Source organism: Aedes albopictus, chromosome 1, assembly GCF_035046485.1.
Source record: "Aedes albopictus strain Foshan chromosome 1, AalbF5, whole genome shotgun sequence".
NCBI lineage: Eukaryota > Metazoa > Arthropoda > Insecta > Diptera > Culicidae > Aedes > Aedes albopictus.
In genome coordinates, this window is record NC_085136.1 from 183335548 (window position 1) to 183362782 (window position 27235).

Genomic DNA, 27235 nt, shown 5'->3' on the forward strand with positions numbered 1-27235 from the left:
ATTATTATTATTATTATTATTATTATTATTATTATTATTATTATTATTATTATTATTATTATTATTATTATTATTATTATTATTATTATTATTATTATTATTATTATTATTATTATTATTATTATTATTATTATTATTATTATTATTATTATTATTATTATTATTATTATTATTATTATTATTATTATTATTATTATTATTATTATTATTATTATTATTATTATTATTATTATTATTATTATTATTATTATTATTATTATTATTATTATTATTATTATTATTATTATTATTATTATTATTATTATTATTATTATTATTATTATTATTATTATTATTATTATTATTATTATTATTATTATTATTATTATTATTATTATTATTATTATTATTATTATTATTATTATTATTATTATTATTATTATTATTATTATTATTATTATTATTATTATTATTATTATTATTATTATTATTATTATTATTATTATTATTATTATTATTATTATTATTATTATTATTATTATTATTATTATTATTATTATTATTATTATTATTATTATTATTATTATTATTATTATTATTATTATTATTATTATTATTATTATTATTATTATTATTATTATTATTATTATTATTATTATTATTATTATTATTATTATTATTATTATTATTATTATTATTATTATTATTATTATTATTATTATTATTATTATTATTATTATTATTATTATTATTATTATTATTATTATTATTATTATTATTATTATTATTATTATTATTATTATTATTATTATTATTATTATTATTATTATTATTATTATTATTATTATTATTATTATTATTATTATTTTTATTATTATTATTATTATTATTATTATTATTATTATTATTATTATTATTATTATTATTATTATTATTATTATTATTATTATTATTATTATTATTATTATTATTATTATTATTATTATTATTATTATTATTATTATTATTATTATTATTATTATTATTATTATTATTATTATTATTATTATTATTATTATTATTATTATTATTATTATTATTATTATTATTATTATTATTATTATTATTATTATTATTATTATTATTATTATTATTATTATTATTATTATTATTATTATTATTATTATTATTATTATTATTATTATTATTATTATTATTATTATTATTATTATTATTATTATTATTATTATTATTATTATTATTATTATTATTATTATTATTATTATTATTATTATTATTATTATTATTATTATTATTATTATTATTATTATTATTATTATTATTATTATTATTATTATTATTATTATTATTATTATTATTATTATTATTATTATTATTATTATTATTATTATTATTATTATTATTATTATAGTCTTATTAGAGAAATTTCAAGCCCGTGGCTGGTTGATCTCTAATTTGAAGTAAATGTTGTAATTAAATTTGTTGAACTAAGGGCATGTGATGTAAGTTTCTCTTAAAAAATCTCTGAAATGAACTGATAAGAATTAAAATTGAACGAAAGAACGAACCTTATAAGATACACCGTGACAACACATATAAAGAGCAAAGACGTTGCACTGGACATTACTTGATCGATCATGAATCAACACCGGCATGGCCTACTGTATAAATCCACAGAATAAATTTATCCTTCTTTGCTCGCTTCTCTCTCATACACATGTTTGCTTGGAGCTTCGGCTTTTCCACCGCGCGCCGGTTTCGTGGTGGGGAGTGCTGTGTTGGTATCCAATAGTTGGGACATAAAAGAACATGGTGCAAATATTCTAACAATCATTATCTGTTAAGGAAGAACAAGATACACACATCAATAAAAAAATATACTCAGGTGAAACATTACGTTGTCGTATGAAGAGCCAACCTAATGTAAGGTAGATAGTGGCGTGAATGAAAATTGGTGGAACTGCGGAGACACAAGTGCAGATTACCTAACATAAGGAGCTATACACCAATAACATATTAGTGGTTGATGGTGCGAATTTGTTTAGTCTTAATCCGCTTGTCACTGAGTGCAGGTCAGCCTGTTAAGATTTTCTAATGGCTTCTCATATCTTCGGGATATTAACCAACATCCATGAATTAAAAATGTGAAGCATGGTGCTAATTATTTTTCTAGTAGTGAATAAAAGTGTGATATTTAGTGGATGTAAAGTGCTACAGTGTTACTTATGAGATTTAGCATTTCTACTGTTTTATATTGTGGTGAAACTCGATAGTAAAAAAATGCATAAAACTACGCAAACGCTTACTGACCGCCTAAATGGAGAACCTAGCAGTAGAACAGTGTACAGTTTAACGGACACTGACCAAAATAGCAACAAATTAATCGAAAAGTGTGATAGTATAGTGATAGAAGAAATTGTGAGTTCTCTCCGGAAGCGCGCTGCAATGAATCACCTCAAGAAAAACCAAAACTTGTTACGACGAGTTTCACGAACGTCTCGTGGTAAGCAATTATAAATTATGAGAAAAAGGTTTCAAAAATTTGTTTAGTAATTTCAGTTTAACAAATGCAAACCATTAAATAATCGTAGACTGAAGAAGATGGTCATCCTAGAACTGAAGAATAAAAATTGAGAATAAATTATTTTTTACACAGATAATCATGAATTGCCAGATTAAGCATTAGCATGATTATTACTGAAATGCTGTTAATGTGATGAACCTAAACATATGATTTAGACATGTACCTTTTAATTCCGTCCACTTTTGCTTATCCTTTGACTGATACGCGTATTTAGACTACCACTTGTAATCTTCCTCAGTGTCAGTTATCCACTGTCAGTGGCTCACACTGAGGAACATTACCAGTGGTAGTCGAAATACGCGTATCTGTCAAAGGAAAAGCAAGAGAGGGAGTAATTAACCTTTCAGGACACGTGCCATCAAGCAACCGAAACTGGAAACTGCACCGCGTTCGCGCTGTGTAGTATGCAACGAGCGAGTTTTTTTTTGTAGTGTTGTACTTTTTACAACAGCGCACGTCCTGAAGGGTTAAAAGGTACATAAATGATTACACAAGATTCTTTTTCTTTGCAGGGTAATGGGTCATTCGAGGTAATGGAATTTGAGGTAACGTCATTCAGGGTAATGGAATTTGGGGAAATGTCATATAGTCGTAGTTGATCAGCTGAAGATGAAGTTGCCCCGCATTCGGTAATCACTAAGGATAGTACGCTTTTGCAACAAAAGTTAGAATCTCCGCGGAATTCATTTTTTGTCATTGCACAGTGCACAGATAAAGCGAAAAAACTGTTTTGATAATATTTGGAGTATTTTTCCATAGTTTTAATAGGGTGACGCTAGAACAAATCTTTTTATCGCTCTATATTTTTAATTTCAAATTTCTTATCAAAGAACCACTTTTAGAGCTTTTAAAAAAGCACATTTTCGCAATATTCCGTTCAAAACATATTGGCAATTTTCCAGAAAAAATAGGCACTTTTTAACTTTTTTTTCTTGAGTTACAAAAATAACACCTCTATAATTTATTGATATGTGTTTATTAAAAATATTTCTTCATTTGAATTCTGGATAATGATATTTTTTATCTTTGTCCCAAACCGTGATATCGCGTTTTGAATAATGATTTTTAAGAAAAACGCTCCCTACTTTTGAACCAAAAGAATCGTCGATCGTATCCGCGCACGTAACGATGTGTTTTCAAATGCTCTTTAAGTGATTCTTGGACGACTTTGATGAAAAACTAAAACTGAAAAAGTTAAAGCCAGAAAACCGTATTTTCTTGAACTACCCCAAGCTTATTCAGAAAAATATCTCTAGATATGTCAATTTCAAAGATACTTAAAAACTTATTCAGCAAACTTGCTTAAAATCGATAGATCTACAACTTTGTTTCCATTTTTTTTTTTTTGAAAATATGGATCACCCTTATTGTCATGTACATTGGAAAATCGGTCTTATTATTAGGAACAACTTTGTAGAAGACCATATTTGTCTACAAAATAATTTGAAGGCTCTGAATGCATCTTTCCTCGTAAATCGGGGTCCAGGACCACTATGCATTGTTGACGATTTTATGATAAATCCTGTATCCGCAATAATCGGGACACGAATGTACGGCAGTAACTCTGTACTGAATCAATAAAAATTGGCCAAAAATTAACTGAGAACTCTTTGGTGTATGTTTATTATTTGTGCAAATTTTCATAAAAATCTTACTTTTAACTGTGGATGAGAAGAAAACAGACGACGTTTTTAAGATTTTGTACAATCATCACCAATTTTCATTCGCATACTAGATGGTTCTTTTCCGCTACAATTCAAAGTTCTGTGAAGATAATTATGAAACATCGTGAGCAGTTATGATACTTATAGAGACACTTTCTTGCAAAATTTCATCAACTTTTATCAATTGGATTGAAAGTTACTGGTGTTGATAGGGGATAGTGTTTGTGAAAATGTTTCATGTTTTTTATGTGCGATGTTTGCCCATTAATAACTTTTGAATATCTCTGTCAATTTTTATGAAATTTTCACAGAAAGCAGTTGATTATGTGTATATTATGCCTGCAAAATTTGATGATTATTGGTGTAGTACTTTCAACAATACAATCGAAACAATAAGGGGTGCTCACTAATTGTTGTCTGAAGGGCTAAAATCACGGTCAGTCCCAATATATGTTTCGACTATAAAATTGTTGATAGTGCATCGATTTTTTGAAATTTTACCTACGTAAGTAAAGGAGATTGAGAGGATGGTGTTCAAAAATTCATTTATTTTCTTTATCAAATTCAAAAGTTACAGCGCTGACAAGCTAAACCAGGGGCTGAACTAAATTCAATTGCTCGCGTTCTACTGTTTCATTGCTACAACAAAAGGTACTTCACCGAATCACATGAAATTTTGCATGTGAAATGAACACATCTTAAGATATTATCAGGCAAAATTTGAACAATTTTAATGTATCTATTACAGAGTTACAGTCATAATCCTGTGTCCCGATTATTGCGGATACAGGCTTTAATTTCAAGCCTAAATTTACCAAACACCGTATATAACAAAATCAACGAACGGAGACAATCGAAGGGGAAGTTCGTTATTTCCATAGGAACTCATACATTGTGCATTTTAGAAACGTGAAAAATCCAGGATTTTTTTTTTCATAAATCGTCCCCAAAAGTGATCGATACAAGTAATCCTTAATTGTGGAGCCTCGTGGCCGTGTGGTTAGCGTCACCAAGCTATTTATCGTATAGTGTTAAGTTTCGTTCAGTCTGTACGACCTCTGGCTGAAGGCAGTGTCCGTGTCTTTATTGAAATTCAGCGCCTCATGTAGAAATCTCTTTTTTTATTACATATGTTACATACGGTGTTTGGTAAAGTTAGGCTTGATTGGTTTTGATAGTGCCAGGTATTTAAAAAATATTAAAAAAAAACAAACCTCAATCGTCTTTAGTGGCTATACAGACTGAACGAAACTCAACACTAGACAACGGACACACGAATCCTGCACCAGTGGATACGAAGAATAAACTATTCTCACGACAAGTTTCATCGCCCGGAACGGGAATCGAACCCTCTTCTCTTAATTAGCATGGTGCGATTAGAAGCTTGGTGACCCCAACCACACGACTATGAGGCTCCACGAAATTTTTAGAAATGTATGATGAAAGTGTAATGCTAGTGGCACGACTGGTGTTGTTGTTCGTGGACATTTTTTTGCAAATCTTTCTAACCAAAGCAATGAATAACATAATTACTCACAAAACTATCCAAATCATTCATTAATGGTTTTCTCAACTTGTTTTTGAGTTTAAACTGCGATTGCCAAAATACCATTTAACATTTTTTTTCAAACCAATTTCCTAAACGGCTTTTAATTTAGGGTTGACCATATTTTAAAGTGAGAAGAGGCTGTTTATATTGGGTATGTGGAATGTCTGCAGGGTAGCCGGGTTCCCAAAATATTAAATAACTTTATCTCCGTCAATTTTCCATCGATTTTAGGAATTATGGACTTATTTAAAGCAGAAACTTGACACGTACAATTACCGTGGGTTTTGAAAGATTCGGATCCTTTCTTAAAGTTTTTATGGCCATCCGTGTCCCTGGAAGCCCGTTCCGATCCACTTTTTTGTTTATTGATCTTCGTTCTGCCGCTCGTGTTGTGTGTAAAAGGTAGCGGTCGCGCTCGAATGAAACAAAGCAAGCTGACACCCGACCGCGGCAACGAAACGCAGGTAGTGAAAAGTGTCGAATGTTTACAAGCCTGAATACTACCCAGGTCCCTGACACGGCCTATATCAATGCATTAGAATCATGGTAGACAGGATGTCCTGGGTGCTAATAAATAGCGCCCACTGTCGAATGCGAAAACATCAACAATTTTTTGTTTAACGTTTATTTTAGTTTGTTGATCAGTTTTTGGAATCATTTTTTCCACCGCTTATGATCACAAAACACTTCAAACTCGCTTTAATATTAATGAACGGTAAGAGGAGCATGCGATTAGTTGAATAAAGCAACCCAACAAACCCGCATTGTGAATGTGATTTTGTGTGTGGCTCACGACATCAAACAAAAGCTGCGTTTGTTGATTACACGCTCGTTTCAATTTGCACGAATATGAGTATAAGGCAGTTAGATGTTGGCTACGATAAATTTCATTGATGCCAGGGGCCTGATACTACCTGCTGGGGATTTCAGGATGATTGTTACCCATACTTTTGTTGGCCTACCAGAAATTTCGTGCATTGTATTATATTGCATTGTTTCATTGTATTGTATTGATTTGAATCCCGATAGGTAATAAGTTTCTAAAATAGGGTAAACAGGTATAATATGCCCCCCTTAAGAGAAATGGCAATATATCTAAAACTGGCGCCTTAGTCCATCCAAAATCGTTGCTCCTAAAGTCAGTGAAGTGTTGCATGGGAACTTTGCCTTTGAAGGGGCGGCTATGGAAGCTTTAAAACGTTTTTCCAAAAAGTTCCAAAATCTGCCTTTTTATAACAAACGGGGCAATACGCCCCATCAAAAGAAAAACATCCAGTATCGTGATAAAACTATTGTAGAGAATAATTCCACCACATGCTCATTCTAGGAGGGGCTTTTACCAAGTGTTTAACTGCACAAAAGTTGCAAAATAACTCAAGCGGACAGAACTAGCTTCGTTTACAATGGAATCAGCTTACAAGAGGTAAAATATTACGCCAAAAGCCTCGATTTCAGACTTTTTAATATTTTTATTGCTTTTCTGTACCAATCAACTAATGGACCAGCTTGATGGCAATTATTCTTCTATATTAAATATATCTAATCGATTAAGCATGCGAAAAGCGCTTGAATCGCTAGAAAATCAAGGGGTGCGTTTATCCCCGGTTGGGCGCTTAACACCCTTTTACCCTAAATGAGCTAAAAAATTCTATAATCGATGGAAAACTAACGGAAATATGGTCTAAAGAGACGGGGTATAGTTTGAGCATTTTTGTTTTTTTTTTCTTGCCTGGGTAAACAAAACTTTAATATTATTGGCTGATATTTAGGACTGTTCTGTATATCTCACAATATTTTTTGGCGTCTGTTTAAAAGCGTATTACCATTTCTTAAAAGTCATTTAAAAATGTATGTTTTGGTCACTTTTCAGATGACATTGTTTCGTATTTAATCGCAACAATTAGCGTATTTTAATTTTTTTTAATCATCCTACTATAGCAAAAGAGTTTAAGGAAGTATAATACACACTAAAATTATTTTCTTAAAAATTACACGGAAAATAAAATTTTCAATGAAAAAAATTTAAAATAAAAATATTAGGGGGATTCACTTAACAGCAATCTTTGATTATTTCATTCGCAAAATCATGAAACATTTCAAATCAGCAGAAAATCATGGCTTACGCAGCAATTTAATCTGTTTAGTGAGTACCCCTATTTTAACAATTGTCATAAAATCTCAAAATGTTTTCCTCCTAAAAAATCGATATGCCAAATAGGCTTCCAGGAAAAATATAAAAGTGTAGGGATAAACAAAAATAAAAATTAGAAAAATCAAAAACCAAATTTCACAAAATCGAGAATTAAAAATAATTATCTTCCAAAAAGTGTTTAAATCGATTTTAGATGACGAAAAATGATATTTTGATCAAAATAAAAAAATTGGGTATAAGAGGGTTAAATATTAAATTTAAAAATGAAACGTTAAAAAACGCAGTATATAAAATGAAAATTTGCTTGCATTAAGATACTTTCTGCACAATCCAGTGCATTGTTGTGCAAAAGATAAAATCTCAGCTGTTCGCTAACGATAAAATGTTAAGAAGCCATCATTTAAATGCTTTTCTCCTATCTCTCGTTGAATACAGAGCGCGATGCTGTTTATGATGACTCGCAAACAAGCAAGTACATATGACTCAAACTGTAGCACATTTCGTCTGCAGTCGACCGGAACTTTTCTAAATTCCAATCGATACTCGTTACTTAATATGACGTGCTAAGTCATGATTACACTGTTGTACGGCATTTCGGCAAAGTTGAGAAAGCGCAGGGCAGAACCGCTGATGTATTCATCAATATGCATGCCAAATAGTGGCTCTCAGTGATTCATATTGCCCACTGAAGAATACATAGTGTGCTCACAGAGTATGCGTAGACGGCTTTACGCAAATGAATCATGCTTATCAAAGATGATGAAATTTTAAAAGAGCGGATTTTAGGGTTTCTTGCTCTGAAGTTACAAAGTTCAAGCAGTTTAGCAGTGCCTGTCCACGTGACAAAACCAAGTAACTGATAAAATGACCTAACAGTGTTATATATAGTAGGATAATTTTTTGATCTCTCTCTCTCTCTCTTCGATGGTTCATAAGTCCACACAATAATTACATACTACTCTTCATGAACCATACTGTGTTTCGTCATATATCTAGTTACTCAAAACACATAAGATCCGCGTGGTGTAGATATGGAAAACGTTATTTTATATACTCGTTTGAAATTGGCGGCTGCTTCTTTATTTTTACCAACCTGCGTCAGTCGTCCCAACACTGACTACCTATACTTACTATTCCCTAAAAAGTAGCGCGGGAAGCGGTCAGCCAAGAGAACATGATGGCAGTCGTTAAAGCAGGCCAGGAACCTTTTTGCCTCTTTTCGTGCGTCGTAGTCCCCGTTGTTTATGGTGGTAAAATTTTATTTATCTTTCAATCTTTGATCACCGGTTTCGCGCTTGATCGGAAGAAGTTGTCTTTTTTTGTGTTGTGTTGTGCGTCTGCTTTAGTTTGCCGCCGCGCCATCCTGTGTTGTGTTTCCCGCTCAGAACGGAGCACTACTGCATCGCACGAGCTTCCTCCCGTAAAATCGCGAAATATTCAATTTACAACAAGCCGCGATTTATCAATTAGCGCCAGAGTCTAGTGCGAGCAATATTAATTACACATAATTGATTTTCTTGTACCGGAATTACACGAGAAAATTTCAAAACGAGTAAAATATCACATAGAAGAGTGTGTGTCCGACCTTATAGCACAGGTAAACGCAGAAATTCAACGCGACACTGGAGAAAAAATCGCTTCTCATAGTTAATCTACCATAATTGCCTGATAAAGAGTAAATGGATATAAAACAAAACGAGACAAATTATCTGTAATAATGAACGGAGGGCACACGGAGTTGTTGAGTGAGAAGAAAATAGTTTACCTCCCATGTCATGAAAATGTGAAGAAATGCCATTAAGTAAGAAAAAATTCTTCGGTTTTTATTTTCCTGTGTTAGTTTTCTTAATTAATTTAATAAGAATCATAATGAGTCGCTATACAGCTTATTCTGCACAACGCAATAGTTGATATTGTATGTCGTCCATATAAATACGTATGAGAAATAGGGGAAAATACCTATTTTCGGTCGTTTTGTTCTCTTCGTCTTTGGGGTTTTTTTTTTGAAACCTAGTTAGTCTCAAATCCTTCCCAACTAAGCTGAATTATATGGCCAAGTTTCAGGTAATTTTGCTGACAAAACTCCCCATGACAAAGAGAACAAACCTGCCGATAATACCCATTGCCACCCTAGTAGGGTAAATGCACTAGTCTTCGCCCCCTCCCTAATTTTCGCCACCCTAATAAAACATTCGTAGTTTTTGTGTTTAATCAGTAGATTGTTGTTTGTTTTTCAACGTATCTAAGAGAGCAAATAAAAATTAATCTTATGCACTAATGATATTCCACAAAACCAATAACTTAATCTATCGAATTAGCGATTATGAAATAGTCATGGCAATGATGTATGTATTTTTCAACGCAATGCAAACAGTAGCGATAATCAGAACCTGGGAAGACATACAAAATGAACTCTTCCAACCCAAAGTAATAAACATTGATAATCATGCAAGTCTTAGAAGCAGGTTATTTATCCAGCTAAATTGATAAAACTTTTTAATTTTAAGCTAATTTTATATTATATTATAAAATTAGAGCACAAAATTTTAAGTTCCCAATTTTCGCCCCTGGCGAAATCCCTTGTACGGTTCTATTTGTATTGCGTGTTTTAGTTTTCGCCCCTCCCTTTTTCGTACTGAAATCGGATGTGGAGATTACGGAAGAGGTGAAGTTGATCTTTGTGAGGTAGGGGAAATTGGGGCAAAATGCACTATTTATGCAAACGTGCACACTTAGATTTTTTTTACAGTATTCGGTAATTTTTTACCGAATTTTCAACAGCTGAACGTTCGGTAATCGATACGACTACCGAACGCCCGGTAATTTCATTTTTCGAAAGGCTGTCAAAATTACCGAATTTCTCCGGTAATCTTCAAAAACAAATTACCGTAGAATTTCGGTACTTTTTTATTTATTTTGAAGGTTTTTACGGGATTCCGGTAATTTTATTGTATTAATAGATGCGGTATATGACTCAATTATTTTATTGATTAACAAAATCTTTATTGTTCATAACATATACACTACCCGTCATAAGTACGGACTCACAAAAAGTATTGCAACAATATTGCATCACCCTGACTCACCTTGATATCTCCAAAAACTGAGGACTTACAGAGATGCTGTCTTCAGCAAAGTTATTCAGGAGCCCAAAAGCAGAGAGATATCGAGGTGAGTCAGGGTGATGCAATATTGTTGCAATACTTTTTGCGAGTCCGTACTTATGACGGGTAGTGTAACATCTTTATCACTGCTTTAATGAACCTTCTTCGATGCTTGTGTGGTAGGCAGAGGTGATCAGGAGGAACCTTCATTTTGATGCTGGCAAGCAGTGAGAAAGGCTGAAATGTTTTGTTCAATCATTTATTAGAAATGGCAAGATTCAATTAATAAACACTCACACTCACCCAGCTGCTACGAATGCACTGTGCTGTCTGATAACACGAGGTTTTCAGTCATTCCGGACTTCCAATACAGAAAACTCTTGAGCTAATACCACTGACATGAGAATTTTATTTACTGTCGCCACGCCAGTTTGACGTTTGTATGTCTGTTCAACACTTCACAGGATTTCGGTAATTTGGTGAAGATTTACAAACTTTTCGGTAGTTTTAATTACCGGATACGGTGTTTTCCCGATTTTACAGTGCAAACTGTAATATATTTGACAGCAAATGCTGTTTATGTATTAAATTACATACGGATCGGTAATTAAACTACCGAAATCTTGTGAAATACACAATAATTACCGAAAAGCGGTAGTTTTTATACTTCACCGATTTTTTCCGGCGAAATTTTTACCGAACAGCGAAATAGAGTCTGAGTGTGTGGTCATTCTAATCTATTTCATGAGTGGGATTCTGTGATTTTTTACCACTTTCGACTCCCAATTTTGAACGCAAGTTTTGACGATCTCCGTCAAATTAAGTCTCCTTGCTATCACACAAACTACTCGTTTTTGATGCGACGTCTTGCTGTCATTGTTGCAAAAAAGGAAGAGAGCGAAAATGAAATGAGAGCGTGAAAAGCACTTGCCAATCTATCACTTGTTTGTGACACATTTGACTGTGAAGTCAGGTGTGAAGACAAAAACGGGCGATTTTTGGGACAGTTCGTGGCACGAATGTTCCAAACCGTCGTGTTATAAAGTGCGAGAAATAAGTATAAAGACAGAGCCGTTTTCCATACAAAATAATCAAGTTTTGGGATCAAAATCTGTTTTTCTAACGGTTCGATTGTTATGGAATTTTGTCTGCAACCTTAAAATAACTAAAATTTTGGCTAGAAATATAAATCATCATCCATGAAAACGTTTATATCGGCTTTTCAGATTCAAATAAATATAAAGACACGTTTTATATGGAAACAAGTGTCTTTATATTTATTTGAATCTGAAAAGTCGATATAAACGTTTTCATGCATGATGATTTAAATTTCTAGCCAAAATTCTAGTTATTTTAAGGTTGCAGACAAAATTCCATAACAATCGAATCGCTAGAAAAAGAGTTTAGGGGAAGATGATGTAGATCGATGAGATTAGAATTGAACCTTATGACAACTAAGTTGCCGGGTCATTAATTGGCTCGGTAGCTTAGTTGGTAAAGCACTTGTCTAGCGAATAAGGGTCGTGAGTTCAAATCTCACCTGAGCTGTGGATTTTTTCCCAAATTGACCAATAATTTACCCATCTGTACATATGTACGTTGAGTTATTTGAATTTCATAATTTGACCACACGGATTGGTATTACCGAAAATTTGCACTTTAAGTGAGTCGTTTTCGAGCATCTACCTCTACGTAGTTACCCGTCGTATCAAATAGAATGCAAACGACGCGTTTGATCGCCTTCCAGGTAGCATTGTTCTTCCTCTACAAGTGGTTGAGGAAGCGTTGCCTGTACGATAGGCAAACAGTTTCAAACAATAAACAAATCGCTTTCGCTCTTCGTACATATGTACAACAGAGATGGTTATATTTGCGGTTTAGGGGAAGATGATATAGATCGATGAGATTAGAATTGAACCTTATGACAACTAAGTTGCCAGGTCATTAATTGGCTCGGTAGCTTAGTTGGTAAAGCACTTGTCTTGCGAATAAGGGTCGTGAGTTCAAATCTCACCTGAGCTGTGGATTTTTTCCCAAATTAACCAATAATTTACCCATCTGTACATATGTACGTTGAGTTATTTGAATTTCATAATTTGACCACACGGATTGGTATTACCGAAAATTTGCACTTTAAGTGAGTAGAAAAAGAGATTTTGATCCCTAAACATGATTATTTTGTATGGAAAACGGCTCTGTCTTTATACTTTTTTCTCGCACAATCTATTTTGGAGGATAGTTTACAATTTTGTACAAAAGACGCTAATTTTTGGTCACGTAAATTTACCAAATTAAATAAATAATTGAGGAGTCTAGATGTAAGTGACCTTTTTTCAAAAGTCAAACTTTTCTTAACTTGTTTAAAACTGTGTTCAATTGTTCACGTTGATGGGAAGAAATACAAAAAAAAAAATGGAAATGATTTTGAAGGACTTTTTATGGGGTGAACAATTGATGATAAATTTCGCGCCTCTTTTACTCACGAGGGTTTATCACTAACGTTCTGTTGTTCAAATTCTCTGAATAAAAAAAGTGTTTCATTTAATGTGTTGGAAAAATTTTACGGGGCAAAACGTCCACTGGTATTTTTTGCATTAACTAGTAATGAAATGCTACTTCCATTGAACTCTCATTAAACTATTCGCGACAGCTAAATGATTACAGACGCTTGTAATAGTTAATCGGTAAATGTTAATCGCTTGAATGCCATGTGCTTCAAATTAGAAAATCTTTTTGATGTAATTTATTATAATAATATTGTTAAAAAAATATTTCAAAATCGTCCCCTCCATTCTAATTTTTTGCATGGAACGTCAACACACCACTCATCTCACCCCACAAAGCGTGACGTAATTTGTATACGTCCCCCATTAATACGTAATTTTTAGTTGGCCATGTTTTCTACTTTAAGATCTATCTATTGATCTATGTATTGTTTTATTTTGTTAGTTTAAACTCAAGGAAGCGAATAATGTGCATACAGGAAAACCATTTTTTCTTTATTTTCTAGACGGGAGCTTGCTTTGGATAACTCAAAACGCAGAAAACAGTACTAAGCTTGCCGGGATAATTCGTATTCAATAAAATTTTAAGGATAGCCATGATCGAATTGAGGAAAATTTATGGGCAACTGTAGGGGGCGAAAATTAGAGCGGAGGAGGGGCGAAGATTGAATTTTGGGGGGCGAAAAATAAACCACAAATCAATATTGAAAATTGTTACTTTAATGTATTAAATCTTCATTTAATGGTACTTTTGAGCTGGGTTATCATTGATTGAAAGATAATTAGCAAGAATCACCAAAGAAACATAGATATTATCGGAAATATATGTTGAAACTCAATAATTTGGATAGTTCGATGCTTTAGGGGGGCGAAATCTAGTGCTTTTACCCTATAGGCCCATAAAGTCGAAGCACACCACACAGATGGGAAAACTTTTTCTGTTGTTCAGCTAAGCGCTACTACATAGTTTCAACTACTACTACTCAAAACAAATATGTGAGGCACATTATGTTCCGTTTTGAATTCCTATGAGCCTCTGTACGAATTTGCCCTGTTCTGATCACTCAAACAGAACATTTGAAAACAGCGCGCACAGTAAAAGTCAAATTTGACTTTCACTGTGCGCGCTGTTTTCAATATTTTCTGTGAGAGTGAGCAGTATGCTAGATTCGTGCAGAGGCTCATATTTTTGGTGATGATTTGTATTTTTTGTGTGGATTTGAATGTATATGTTAGTTCTTCACACATTGACGATTTGTTTGCTTAACGAAAAGTTGGATCTCGAGACCACGAGGCCAATTTAAAATTTGGAGTTGTACTAATTCAATTTTGCGTTTTTTTTTTCAACCATTGCCGAGTTAACTCTTTATAAGGCCGAGAAAACTAGAAGAGTTGTCAACGCATACTATTATGGAAATGATTATATACATGATAACATGTACAAAACAATTTTTGTTTTTGATAAACTCTCAAAAATCTAGGTGGCAATATAGTTGCCACTGCCCGTTAAGCCTAAAAACGCTGGTGGCAAAATAGTTGCCACTGCCCGTTTACCCCAAAAACGAGCTTTTGAGGTGGCAATATAGTTGCCACTCCCCGTTTAGGGTACTTTTCTTCTTTTGACTTCGACAAAAAGCCGGAAAAGAGATTGTAGAGTGGATTAGGGCCTAACCCATAATATAAACTGTGTAGTTCAGCTCATGTCAACCCATAATTTGATTATTTCTTAAGATATTTACCAAATCTATAATTTTACAATAAGTTTGAGCTAATTTTCTTCACGCGGTCAAATTTAGCCATTTATTAAGACTACAAATGGCTCCCAAATTGTTGTTAAAGCTTTGTTTAGTACCAAAAAAATACCAGGCGTTGTTAGTAATCCCAATTTTGCTCAAACCAAAAAAAAAAAGTTCGAAATAAATTGTTATAAAACAGAAAAAAATACAAACAGTAGGTGGCAATATAGTTGCCACTGCCTTATAAAGGGTTAAAATTCATATGTGAACAAAAGCATTGGCTGCCGTACAGACTGTTTCAGTAATTATAAGCACTGCTTTGTAGCCCGGCTTTTTGGGAATGTCTTCAAAAACCATAGTTTACTTTCAGACACATCCTGCTCCAATATATTAACAACACATAAATATGATTGAAAATTACATTTACAGGGGCGTATCTACAATGCTCGATTTCCCTTCATCAATTTTCTTTTCCGATTATTCCTGAAAGTACGATCAAATTTTCAAAACCTCTTCGTGTAATCCGGTGGAGGACTAGGGTAAACAGGTATAATATGCCCCCCTTAAGCAGAAATGGCAATATATCTAAAACGGCTGCCTTATTCCATCTATTGTTCACTGCAAATCGATGTTCCTAAAGTCAGTGAAGTGTTGCATGAGAACTTTACCTTTGGTGAGGCGGCTATGGAAGCTTTGAAGCGTTTTTCGAAAACGTTCCAAAATTTGCCTTATCAAAACAAACAGGGCAATACGCTCCACCAAAACAAAAAAGTCCAGCCCCGTGATAAAACTGTCCTAGAGGATAATTCCACCACATTGTTAACTTAAGAGGGTCTTTTAACTAGTGTTTAACTGCATAAAAGTTGCGAAATATCACAAGCGAACAGAACTAGTTTTGTTTGCAATGAAGTTAGTTTACAAGGAGATAAAATATTACGCCAAAAGCCTCGATTTCAAACTTTTTGATATTATTATTGTTTTTCTGTACCAATCAACTAACGGACCAGCTTGATGGCAATTATTCTTCAATATTTAAGTTTTCTAATTGATCACGCATGCGAAAAGCGCTTGAATCTTTATAAAATGAAGGGGGGCGTTTTGCCCCGGTGGGGCGTATTATACCCTTTTACCCTATTAGGTCTAGCATCTAGAGTTGATTTGTCGGCCCAGTTATAAACGAAAGACAAATTCGATGAAGAGAAATCGATGATACTGAGCGCGAGATTCGACTCTTGGTTTGTAAGTGGCAAAACATTCCTTGAACTTCACTCAGTCTCCGCCAGCATCACGCACATCATTGTTACAAAAAGCGAGAAAATTTCAACGTGACACAACATGGTAAATGATACTTCTGCATAAATTGCTCTTTTTTGAATGGCCATGTTCAACTTTTTTTTTTCTATGTACCAATAGATTAATTCAGTAACAAATTTTGAAAACGATGTATAATCAATGCTACACCATTGATTATACGTCGTTTTCAAAATTTGTTACTGAATTACTATACACTCAGCCAAATAACCTTAAGATTTCCTTATGAAACGGCTTTTAAATAATTCATAATGATTCGGATGAATTTCATAAGGTCACTCTATGACGCAAAATCGTCTCACAGCTTGGCTTTTATTGATGTTTAGCAACTTGGTATTCTCAAGCGTCGGTAGCCGTGTGGATAAAACACGGGCTCGGTGATCCCGACGTTCATGGATCGAATCTAGTCTGCATCATTTTAAGATTTTTTTGTTCTTTTCATAAGCTTATCTTATGAAATTTGTCATAGCAAGCACGATCAATTTTCATAAGGTATTCTTATGTCATCCATAAGAATTAGTTATAGCAAATTTTCATAAGGTATTTCGATGAATTTCGCTAGTATTTTTCGCTGAGTGTATATTATGTACTAGCTGTCCCGGCAAACGTCGTACTTGCAAGAAGAAACGCAAAGTTTTGAAAAAGATTTCAATAACATTTGGAAATTTATCCTTCGCTAAAAGTTTATTTGAATCAAAAACTATGTGTTATAGCAATCATATTGTTTATCATCATTAAAAAACATCACGTTAACCCGCTGTTTCTTCTTACTCCACCCGGCTCAACTTGCCCCGGTGTACCTTATATAATGAAAATAGACAAAAACTTACTAAAAGATGTCATGCAGCTGTAACCAAAGGTTTAGGCACAGCCATATTGTTTTCATAAATACGGCTTTGAAACCATTGTGCACTGGCAATTTTGATTGGCAATATATATTATGTACTAGCTGTTCCGGCAAAGGACGTACTGTCTGCCCACTATGTTTTTGACAGGCAGTTCTGGAGAGAAATTACCTGCAAAATGGGTTTTAAAATTTTCCCGTTTTTGTTTTATTGACAAACAAACACCATTTCATTTTTATTTGTATCTATCTATCTATCTATCTATCTATCTATCTATCTATCTATCTATCTATCTATCTATATATATATATATATATATATATATATATATATATATATATATATATATATATATATATATATATATATATATATATATATATATATATATATATATATATATATATATATATATATATATATATATATATATATATATATATATATATATATATATATATATTAGACCTGTTCACATTCATTCACAATTTCTTGATGCTTTCTAAACGCAGGTTTGGAAAATTGTGACAACTGTACAGTATAACCTGCTATGATCAGACTTTCTTAAACATGGCTATGAAAATCAGTGTGCAGTTTGATGAAAAAGTTTGGTTAAAAACTATCCTCAAGTGGTAATTTATGAAATTGCAAAAAACGTTGTACGCATCTTGGTGCAGAACTCGATTTTTACAGCACTTGTCGTACTTATCCAACTCGGCAAGCCTCGTTGGATAAGTGTACAACTCGTGCTGTAAAAATCTTCATTCTGCACCTTGTTGCGTAAACTACTATTACGGTACCCCTGAAATAACTCTTGTAAAAGAACACATTTTTACAGATTTTTGGGAGATATCATTTTGGAGGTTTCTCAAGAAATTATGTTATAAATCATTCAGGACTTCAATAAAAGCATACTGAATGACTTTCGCCATTTTTTTCGGAATGCAGTGTAACGTCAAACGCCCCTCGGCTCAAAACTTGTCACAGGGCACGGGAGGACAATTATTAGTCAAGGAACCATGAAATCTATCTATGTGACATTCCAATGACAAGTAAGTGAGTATAAGTAACTTGGTTTGTAGAAGCATATTATTCAATTGAAGTCTAGAATTTATTGCAATTATTCTCTGTATCTTAAACCTAATATTTGCAGTGGATTGTAAGTAATTATTAAAAACGAATTGAATTGACACATAATTATACACCTAATTTCTACCTACAGAATCTTTATACGCCAAATTGAAAACATAAAAAATCTATAGAAATCATAAAAATCAAATTTTTTTAAGTATTTTAATTTGTAAAACTATTCCTACAATTAAATGAATCTATTAAAATTTACAGCTAGAGCTGATCTCAACAAACGAATCGCCTTTTGTTGTGAGACTGCTAAGAAAGTTCAGCTACATGCACAGTATTCTTTTTTAAAGTGATTTTTTTAAGACAATAGTATTTGTACAATACTATACAAATAATTCTAGACATTTCAAAGGATTATACCACATTTTTTCAAGATTGCATTTATTAGACATTACTAAACGATTTTTAACAGGCCCTCGAATTTCCTTCTAGGAACTGCATCAGAATATCATACGGATGATGGTGCCAGAAATTAATACAAGGCTTTCAACATGCTCACTGAAAATCAACGAAAACTTCGCCAAAAGTTTCAGCAAAAGTTCTAAAAATATAAAAAGAGCGGGTTTCCAGTGACTTTCTAGTAGAACTGGTCAAGCCGCAAAAGTTTTTCATATACCATATTCTCAGGTTCAGCATCTGGAATGATCTGTAGATGTTTGAACTTATATGGTTTGAGCCGGGGTTTCTACATAGCAAGCAAAAGTTCGGTCTGGCAAATTTAGACAAATTTTCAAATACAAAGACATGCGCCAAAACTATCTCATTAGTCGCGGATTCCGGTACATTTGACGGTGATAAAGATATTTATAAGATTAAGATATTATCGTGATCACCGCAACGGCACTTTTTAAAAACACCATTTTGAGATAATCGTGTTTAAAGTTTTGCGTTTTGCCTTGCCCTTACACGGAGAAAAAAGTACCCAAATATGAGTTTATTGCACCCAACTTCGGGGTTGCGTGCGGAACCTATGGAAACGATGTGGTTTTGTTTTTACTTTTGATCCCGTGCGACAAAGAACCTACCGGCTAAATTGTTTTGATCGGGTTGAATTTCCTGCAGCTAATTAATTATTTTTACTTTCACTATTTGTATGCTTTTTTAGATATTTTTCGTAACTTTTACTAATCTAATCTAATCTAATCTAATACAAACGCAGCCAGTACGAGAAAGCATCCTGTAAAGTAATCGGGTTAGATCATGCCCGATTACTTTTCTTGTCAATATTGAGGCTTGCAGCATATCAAAGATATGACACAAGCGTCAAAGCGGCCAGGCCTACTGCGTTGTATTTGCCGCAAAGATGATTCTTTGAAGTACCTCAAGTTTTGAATGATTGTTCTTTCGTCGAAGTAATTCTCGAATCTACAGGGGAGGAAGGATGCGTGGACATACCGTACCAAACGCTCCAGATTGTATATGGCTGATATGGTTGAAATGGTTGAAATATATGTAAATGTGTCGTATAGGATGTTAAATAATGTAAATTAGAAAAATCTCACCCATTTATTGAGTAGCTTTGTAGTACAACGTTTATTCTACAATACGTTGAATCAGGAATCCGCTGCGACACTGCTATCACTATAGAAACATTCAAACAGTAACTACAACTCACACAATTTGTCATCGCCAGACCATATGTCGGCTGCGTACACTTTCTAGCTTAACTAATTTGAATACAAGATTTTCTTTATTAAAAACACGCAAACTCTTCATTAAGTTCACATCAGGAACGACACTTGCCTTGGCGCAATATGTGATAGCCAATAAAAAAACAAATTGTGCAGCATCACCGCAGGTGGAAACTGATTTTCATCAGTCGAAACTGTTACAGCTCGAGATCCACGATATAGAAGTGTCAGCCAAGCACAAAAAAAAACAACTTCTTCTCAGCCTCAGAAGCGCTAAAATATTTCTTCATAAATTTAGATATTTTTTTTTCAATAAGAACTTGCACTTTCTGCCATTTCACCAAAGGAATCCAAACTCAAACATATTCTTTAAACGATCTTGCACACTAAAACTTCCTGAATGCACACGGGTAATGACGACAAACTAACAAAACCGACGGCAGCGCGATCAAACCAACACAAGAAAGATGGCCTCCGGCTACTGAATGGCAGCATCGTCACTGAAAATCACACTCCAATCACTTTGCAAGCGCTTCTTAATGGAAAATTATCCGGAAGGCATAGCGCCACTATTCGATTCGGCCGGCTAATTCAAAACAACGCGGAGACGAAAAACGCGTGACAGAAAATTTTAAAGCAGCCGCTCGCGCGCACGGCTTACTGCGATCTCGTTAGATATTTTTCGTAACTTTTACTATATATAAACACAGCCACCATGAACACGAATCGATCCATGCAAAAGTCATGGCAATCGGTTCATGTGTTCGTAAGTTTTGTTGCCTCAAAGGGACTTCAAACTCATTTATAAGGGCTGTTTGCAGTTCAGAAGGAATTTTTCGGCCTATCTTGATGCATGGGAAATTCCTTGTCTGATTCGCCCAAGAAACCGTTTTTCTTCGATCGCAGTACGCAGTTGCGAAGAAATGACAGTTCAAATGGCAGTCACCGTGGAAAGTTTCTGCCAGAAATCGGTCAAGAAGTTTCTTGAGCGATTCCTTTCAAACACCAAACTAGGCTATATTATATAACTAGCTGTCCCGGCAAACGTTGTCTTGCCAATCTTAAGGTGGCTTGACAGTTTTTGAACTCATTTGAGAACCGCACTCTGGATTGGTTTAATTGCGATCGTGTTGATTTTCTTCTCACCTCATGCAAAATCAGTACTTTATCAATTTTCTTACTTTTCTAGCTGATATTCGTAACTTTTACGAACCGATCTGTGCAAGAATCATGCTGATCGGTTCATCCTTTCTTGAGTTTTGTTGCCTCAAAGAAACTTCAAACTCGTTTATATATATATATACTAGCTGTCCCGGCAAACTTTGTCTTGCCAATCTGGTGGTGGTTTGACAGCTTTTGGGTTCAATAAAGCACCGCATTCTAGATTGATTTAATTTTGATCACGCTGAATTTGTTCCCGGCTCATCAAAAATCAGTATTTTCACAATATTCATACTTTTTTAAGTGATTTTCGTAACTTTTTCTGCATATAAACACAGAATATATGAATACGAATCACACCATGCAAGAGTCATCCTGATCGGTTCAGCCGTTCGTGAGTTTTGTTGCCTCAAAGGGACTATATACAGTCCCGATTCGTTCGTTGGCGGCTCGTTAGATGGGTTGTCTCGATAGTTCAATGTTCACTGGTTGGGGCAAAACCCAACTAAAACGCACTGTCAATGTCAAAATCGATGTCAAATAGAGTTTGACGTCTGACCGCCGTCGCATCGCAGCTCCTATATACAGAACGTTTGTGCAAGTATGTGAGTGTTTCGCGACATATTTCTCGTCACTTGCGTGTGTCTACAGCATTTTGATCAGTTGTCAGTTGCCCCAACGAACGAACACGATTCGCTAATCGGGGCGCAGTCGGGACCCAACGAGCGAATCCTCACTGTATATATATTAGACCTGTTCACTTTTTTTGACCTACCCGTGTCACATCAAATTATCAATCCACATGCAAAAACAAGTCTTCAGTCCAAAATTGAGCCAAATTGGTAAAGGTTTAGAGGTGTATCAAATCGATTTTGTGTTTTTTCGAGGATTTTCACGAAAATGTACTCCAATATCCAAAAAATTGCACCGAAAAGGTACCAAAAACACCGTTGAAATATAGTTGGAACAATACTCTACAACTTTGCCGAAGACACTACGGTGTTTAAATTGCTTATTTCAAAGTTATTCAACAATTTTCGTTAAAAAATCGTGAAAAATTACAATATTTTTACGGTTTTTCATGTAAAAGTCATGTAAATTTACATAATTTTAAGTGACTAATTTAATTAGCTATTGCTCCTATGTGTTACGAACATTTCGTCCATACATCATTTTAGTGTAGGAATTCGTTTTAATTGACTAATTATCAAAGATATGTCACGTTGATACTAAAAATCGCATAGAGTTGCCAGCACAAAATTAAACAAAGTTACCCATGATTAAAATGTCGTTACATTTCTTTGTCGCATCTGTATCAGTTTCAATTTGGTGTAGATGGTTGAGCATGAGACTGCCGATTCGAAGATTCAAGGTTCGAGCCTTGGAATAGGATTTTTGCGTCTCGATCCAGCTATAAGTTAATGAAACTACGCTCTGCATCTCATTGCAATTTGGCATCATAGCCTTTTTTCGAAACCGTAGAGTGCATAGTAAGAATGAAGTTTCCCTTTATCGTGTAGTTGTGTTGCTTGTGGCTAGATAGATGGAAGTAATCTCCACAAATGTATGATAAATTTTGCATCCAGAAGCAGTTCCATCATTGTATTGAATTGTTTTAGCTAAATTAATCGGTATCAAACAGATGTCCAATATTTCGTCCAGCTGATCTCGTCGACACGATTTCTTGTCAACAAGTAAACTAAATATCTAGCTAGTCCTGGAATGGGCTTAAATGACAGGTCCCGATCATCATTATTTGGGAGATTGCGTGTAAGTCATGGGCCATGGCTCATGGCAGATTCATCATCCTAACTGCTACAAAGAAAGAAAAAAAAGTTTATTATGTAATTGAGCTTGAACCTGGGACCTTCTGATTCGCAGGATCGAGCCTTTCTCGTACTGGCTGCGTTTGTATTAGATTAGATTAGATTAGATTAGTAAAAGTTACGAAAAATATCTAAAAAAGCATACAAATAGTGAAAGTAAAAATAATTAATTAGCTGCAGGAAATTCAACCCGATCAAAACAATTTAGCCGGTAGGTTCTTTGTCGCACGGGATCAAAAGTAAAAACAAAACCACATCGTTTCCATAGGTTCCGCACGCAACCCCGAAGTTGGGTGCAATAAACTCATATTTGGGTACTTTTTTCTCCGTGTAAGGGCAAGGCAAAACGCAAAACTTTAAACACGATTATCTCAAAATGGTGTTTTTAAAAAGTGCCGTTGCGGTGATCACGATAATATCTTAATCTTATAAATATCTTTATCACCGTCAAATGTACCGGAATCCGCGACTAATGAGATAGTTTTGGCGCATGTCTTTGTATTTGAAAATTTGTCTAAATTTGCCAGACCGAACTTTTGCTTGCTATGTAGAAACCCCGGCTCAAACCATATAAGTTCAAACATCTACAGATCATTCCAGATGCTGAACCTGAGAATATGGTATATGAAAAACTTTTGCGGCTTGACCAGTTCTACTAGAAAGTCACTGGAAACCCGCTCTTTTTATATTTTTAGAACTTTTGCTGAAACTTTTGGCGAAGTTTTCGTTGATTTTCAGTGAGCATGTTGAAAGCCTTGTATTAATTTCTGGCACCATCATCCGTATGATATTCTGATGCAGTTCCTAGAAGGAAATTCGAGGGCCTGTTAAAAATCGTTTAGTAATGTCTAATAAATGCAATCTTGAAAAAATGTGGTATAATCCTTTGAAATGTCTAGAATTATTTGTATAGTATTGTACAAATACTATTGTCTTAAAAAAATCACTTTAAAAAAGAATACTGTGCATGTAGCTGAACTTTCTTAGCAGTCTCACAACAAAAGGCGATTCGTTTGTTGAGATCAGCTCTAGCTGTAAATTTTAATAGATTCATTTAATTGTAGGAATAGTTTTACAAATTAAAATACTTAAAAAATTTTGATTTTTATGATTTCTATAGATTTTTTATGTTTCCAATTTGGCGTATAAAGATTCTGTAGGTAGAAATTAGGTGTATAATTATGTGTCAATTCAATTCGTTTTTAATAATTACTTACAATCCACTGCAAATATTAGGTTTAAGATACAGAGAATAATTGCAATAAATTCTAGACTTCAATTGAATAATATGCTTCTACAAACCAAGTTACTTATACTCACTTACTTGTCATTGGAATGTCACATAGATAGATTTCATGGTTCCTTGACTAATAATTGTCCTCCCGTGCCCTGTGACAAGTTTTGAGCCGAGGGGCGTTTGACGTTACACTGCATTCCGAAAAAAATGGCGAAAGTCATTCAGTATGCTTTTATTGAAGTCCTGAATGATTTATAACATAATTTCTTGAGAAACCTCCAAAATGATATCTCCCAAAAATCTGTAAAAATGTGTTCTTTTACAAGAGTTATTTCAGGGGTACCGTAATAGTAGTTTACGCAACAAGGTGCAGAATGAAGATTTTTACAGCACGAGTTGTACACTTATCCAACGAGGCTTGCCGAGTTGGATAAGTACGACAAGTGCTGTAAAAATCGAGTTCTGCACCAAGATGCGTACAACGTTTTTTGCAATTTCATAAATTACCACTTGAGGATAGTTTTTAACCAAACTTTTTCATCAAACTGCACACTGATTTTCATAGCCATGTTTAAGAAAGTCTGATCATAGCAGGTTATACTGTACAGTTGTCACAATTTTCCAAACCTGCGTTTAGAAAGCATCAAGAAATTGATCAAAACTGAAAACAGTGCTGTAATGGTTCATTACGCAACGCAAATCAGTGCTGTAATGAACCATTACAGCACTGATAATTTGGTGTGGGAAAGTAGGCCTTTTCCTGTCAGATTTGCGTGAGGTAAAACAGCCTATTACGATGAGAAATTTCAAAAAATTCTTTTTGACTGTCTTTCTTGAGAAAAAAATCCATGTTTTTTTTTACTTTCTTTAATGATCTTTATTAGTATCTCAATCAATTTTTACATTCTTCAACTTAATCTAGGGTTTCTGTGTATTCTAACACACTATCATCCTAATTTGGTAAAATAAATTTAAGCTATTATTAATACTAATTAATAACATATTACATTTCATTTGCTGTAGCAGTTAAGATTTTTTGCAGGCTTTATTTTTCACCTGCGTGTCAGAAATACATTTTTTTTATCTTATCCTAATCCTAACCTTACTTAAACTAATTATACAAAGAACTAATCGTAGCAATAGAAGACTGCAACGATTTTTGACGAAAGTTTGCAATGATTTTAGTTGGCATCTGTTCCAATGTTTCAATATTAGAAATTTGATGCAACTCATTAGTGCTATAAATACCAGGGAGGTAACTTCAGAATCATTTTCAAAATTTTATTTTGAATCCTCTGAAGTTGCTTCTTTCTGGCATTGCAACAGCTTGACCATATTGGGACAGCGTACAACATGGCCGGTCTGAAAATTGTTTATAAATCAAAAATTTGTTTTTGCGACAAAGCTTTGATTTTCTATTAATAAGTGGGTATAAACACTTAATGTATTTATTGCACTTAGTTTGAATACTTTCTGTGTGGGTTTTAAAAGTTAAGTTTTTATCTAGTAAGAGCCCTAGATACCTAACTTCGTCCGACCAATTTATTGGAGTTTCCCTCATAGTGACAACATGTCTACTTGAAGGTTTCAAGTAAAGAGCTCTTGGCTTATTTGGGAATATGATAAGTTGAGTTTTGGAAACATTTGGAGAAATCTTCCATTTTTGCAAAGAAGAAGAAAAAATATCTAAACTTTTTTGCTATCTACTACACTGCCGTAATTCTGCAAAGTGAGGTAAGCGCCATTCAAAATTTCGACATTTTTTGGTATATTATATATAATATCTGGTGCAAAAATAACACTGTGGTATGCCTGCTGAATAAGAATGCAAGATCTAGTCGTAATCTATCATCTATGGAAAGAAACTTAGAGGATGAGCAAGAGTTTTATGCATAATAACCAAAAATTGGGCCAAAACTCTCAATGTCGCTTACGTCACTTTGCAGAATTACGGCAGTACAAATGACACGCAAACTCCGCTCCTTGGCTGAGATACCAGTGCCATCTGCAAATAACGATTCTTGACATCCCTGTGGCAAATCAGGTAAGTCGGAGGTAAAAATATTGTATAAGATTAGTCTCAATATGCTGCCTTGTGGAACACCAGCTCTTACAGGTAATCTATTTGACTTGGAATTTTGATAGTTTACCTGAAGTGTTCGATCTGATAAATAGTTTTGAATAATTTTAATAATATATAGTGGAAAATTAAAGTTTTCAATTTTACGATCAAGCCTTCGTGCCAAACACTATCGAATGCTTTTTCTTTGTCAAGAAGTGCTACGCCAGTGGAGTAACCTTCAGATTTATTGGAACGAATGAAATTCGTTACCCGTAAAAGTTGATGAGTAGTCGAATGTCCATGGCGGAATCCGAACTGCTCATTGGCAAAAATAGAATTTTCATCAATATGAATCATTCTATTTAAAATAAGCTTTTCAAAAAGTTTACTGATAGATGACAGTAAGCTACACAGATCGAAAAAAGAGTGTAAAATTCTGTGACATATGATGCACATAATTGAAGCGTGGGATATCATAGAAGTTTACATGACATATCATGAAAAGATCATGAAATATCATGTAAACTTCCATTATATGTCGTGTAACTCAGCATGACACTGAGAGTTTACATGACATATAACACAAATTTACATGATATATCATGTAAACCATCATAACATTAAGTTTACATGAGTAAAATGAGGTTTACATGACGTGTAAATCTCATTATTTTTATCTGTGTGATTGGACGATAACTAGAAGCTTCGGCAGGATTTTTGTCAGGCTTCAAAATTGGAACAACTTTAGCA

General features: G+C 33.7%; 2 protein-coding genes, 1 long non-coding RNA gene and 1 other non-coding gene across 4 annotated transcripts in view; 2 read left to right on the plus strand and 2 right to left on the minus strand.

Annotated features, from left to right (window-relative positions):
• Nucleotides 1-501: 501 nt before the first annotated feature.
• LOC134285343 (probable serine/threonine-protein kinase clkA) lies at nucleotides 502-1299 on the minus strand (the record flags this gene model as incomplete). The annotated part of the gene is made up of 1 exon (XM_062845924.1): nucleotides 502-1299. A coding segment is annotated over one exon (798 nt), but the record flags the coding sequence as incomplete, so codon positions are not given.
• Nucleotides 1300-1810: 511 nt separating this feature from the next.
• LOC109405190 (uncharacterized) overlaps nucleotides 1811-27235 on the plus strand; it is a 76522-nt gene continuing 51097 nt past the window's right edge. Inside the window, exon 1 of the mRNA XM_019678201.3 lies at nucleotides 1811-2482. Within this exon, the coding sequence (XP_019533746.1) occupies nucleotides 2260-2482 (223 nt within the window). The 5' untranslated portion in view covers nucleotides 1811-2259. The remainder of the gene's footprint in view (nucleotides 2483-27235) is intronic.
• LOC134285355 (uncharacterized) lies at nucleotides 11147-12275 on the minus strand. Its single transcript, XR_009996305.1, has 2 exons — nucleotides 11336-12275; nucleotides 11147-11269 (listed from the first exon to the last, which is right to left on the minus strand). It is a non-coding gene; the product is annotated as an uncharacterized LOC134285355 (long non-coding RNA).
• Nucleotides 12983-13054, plus strand: Trnaa-ugc (transfer RNA alanine (anticodon UGC)). The gene has a single exon. It is a non-coding gene; the product is annotated as a tRNA-Ala (tRNA).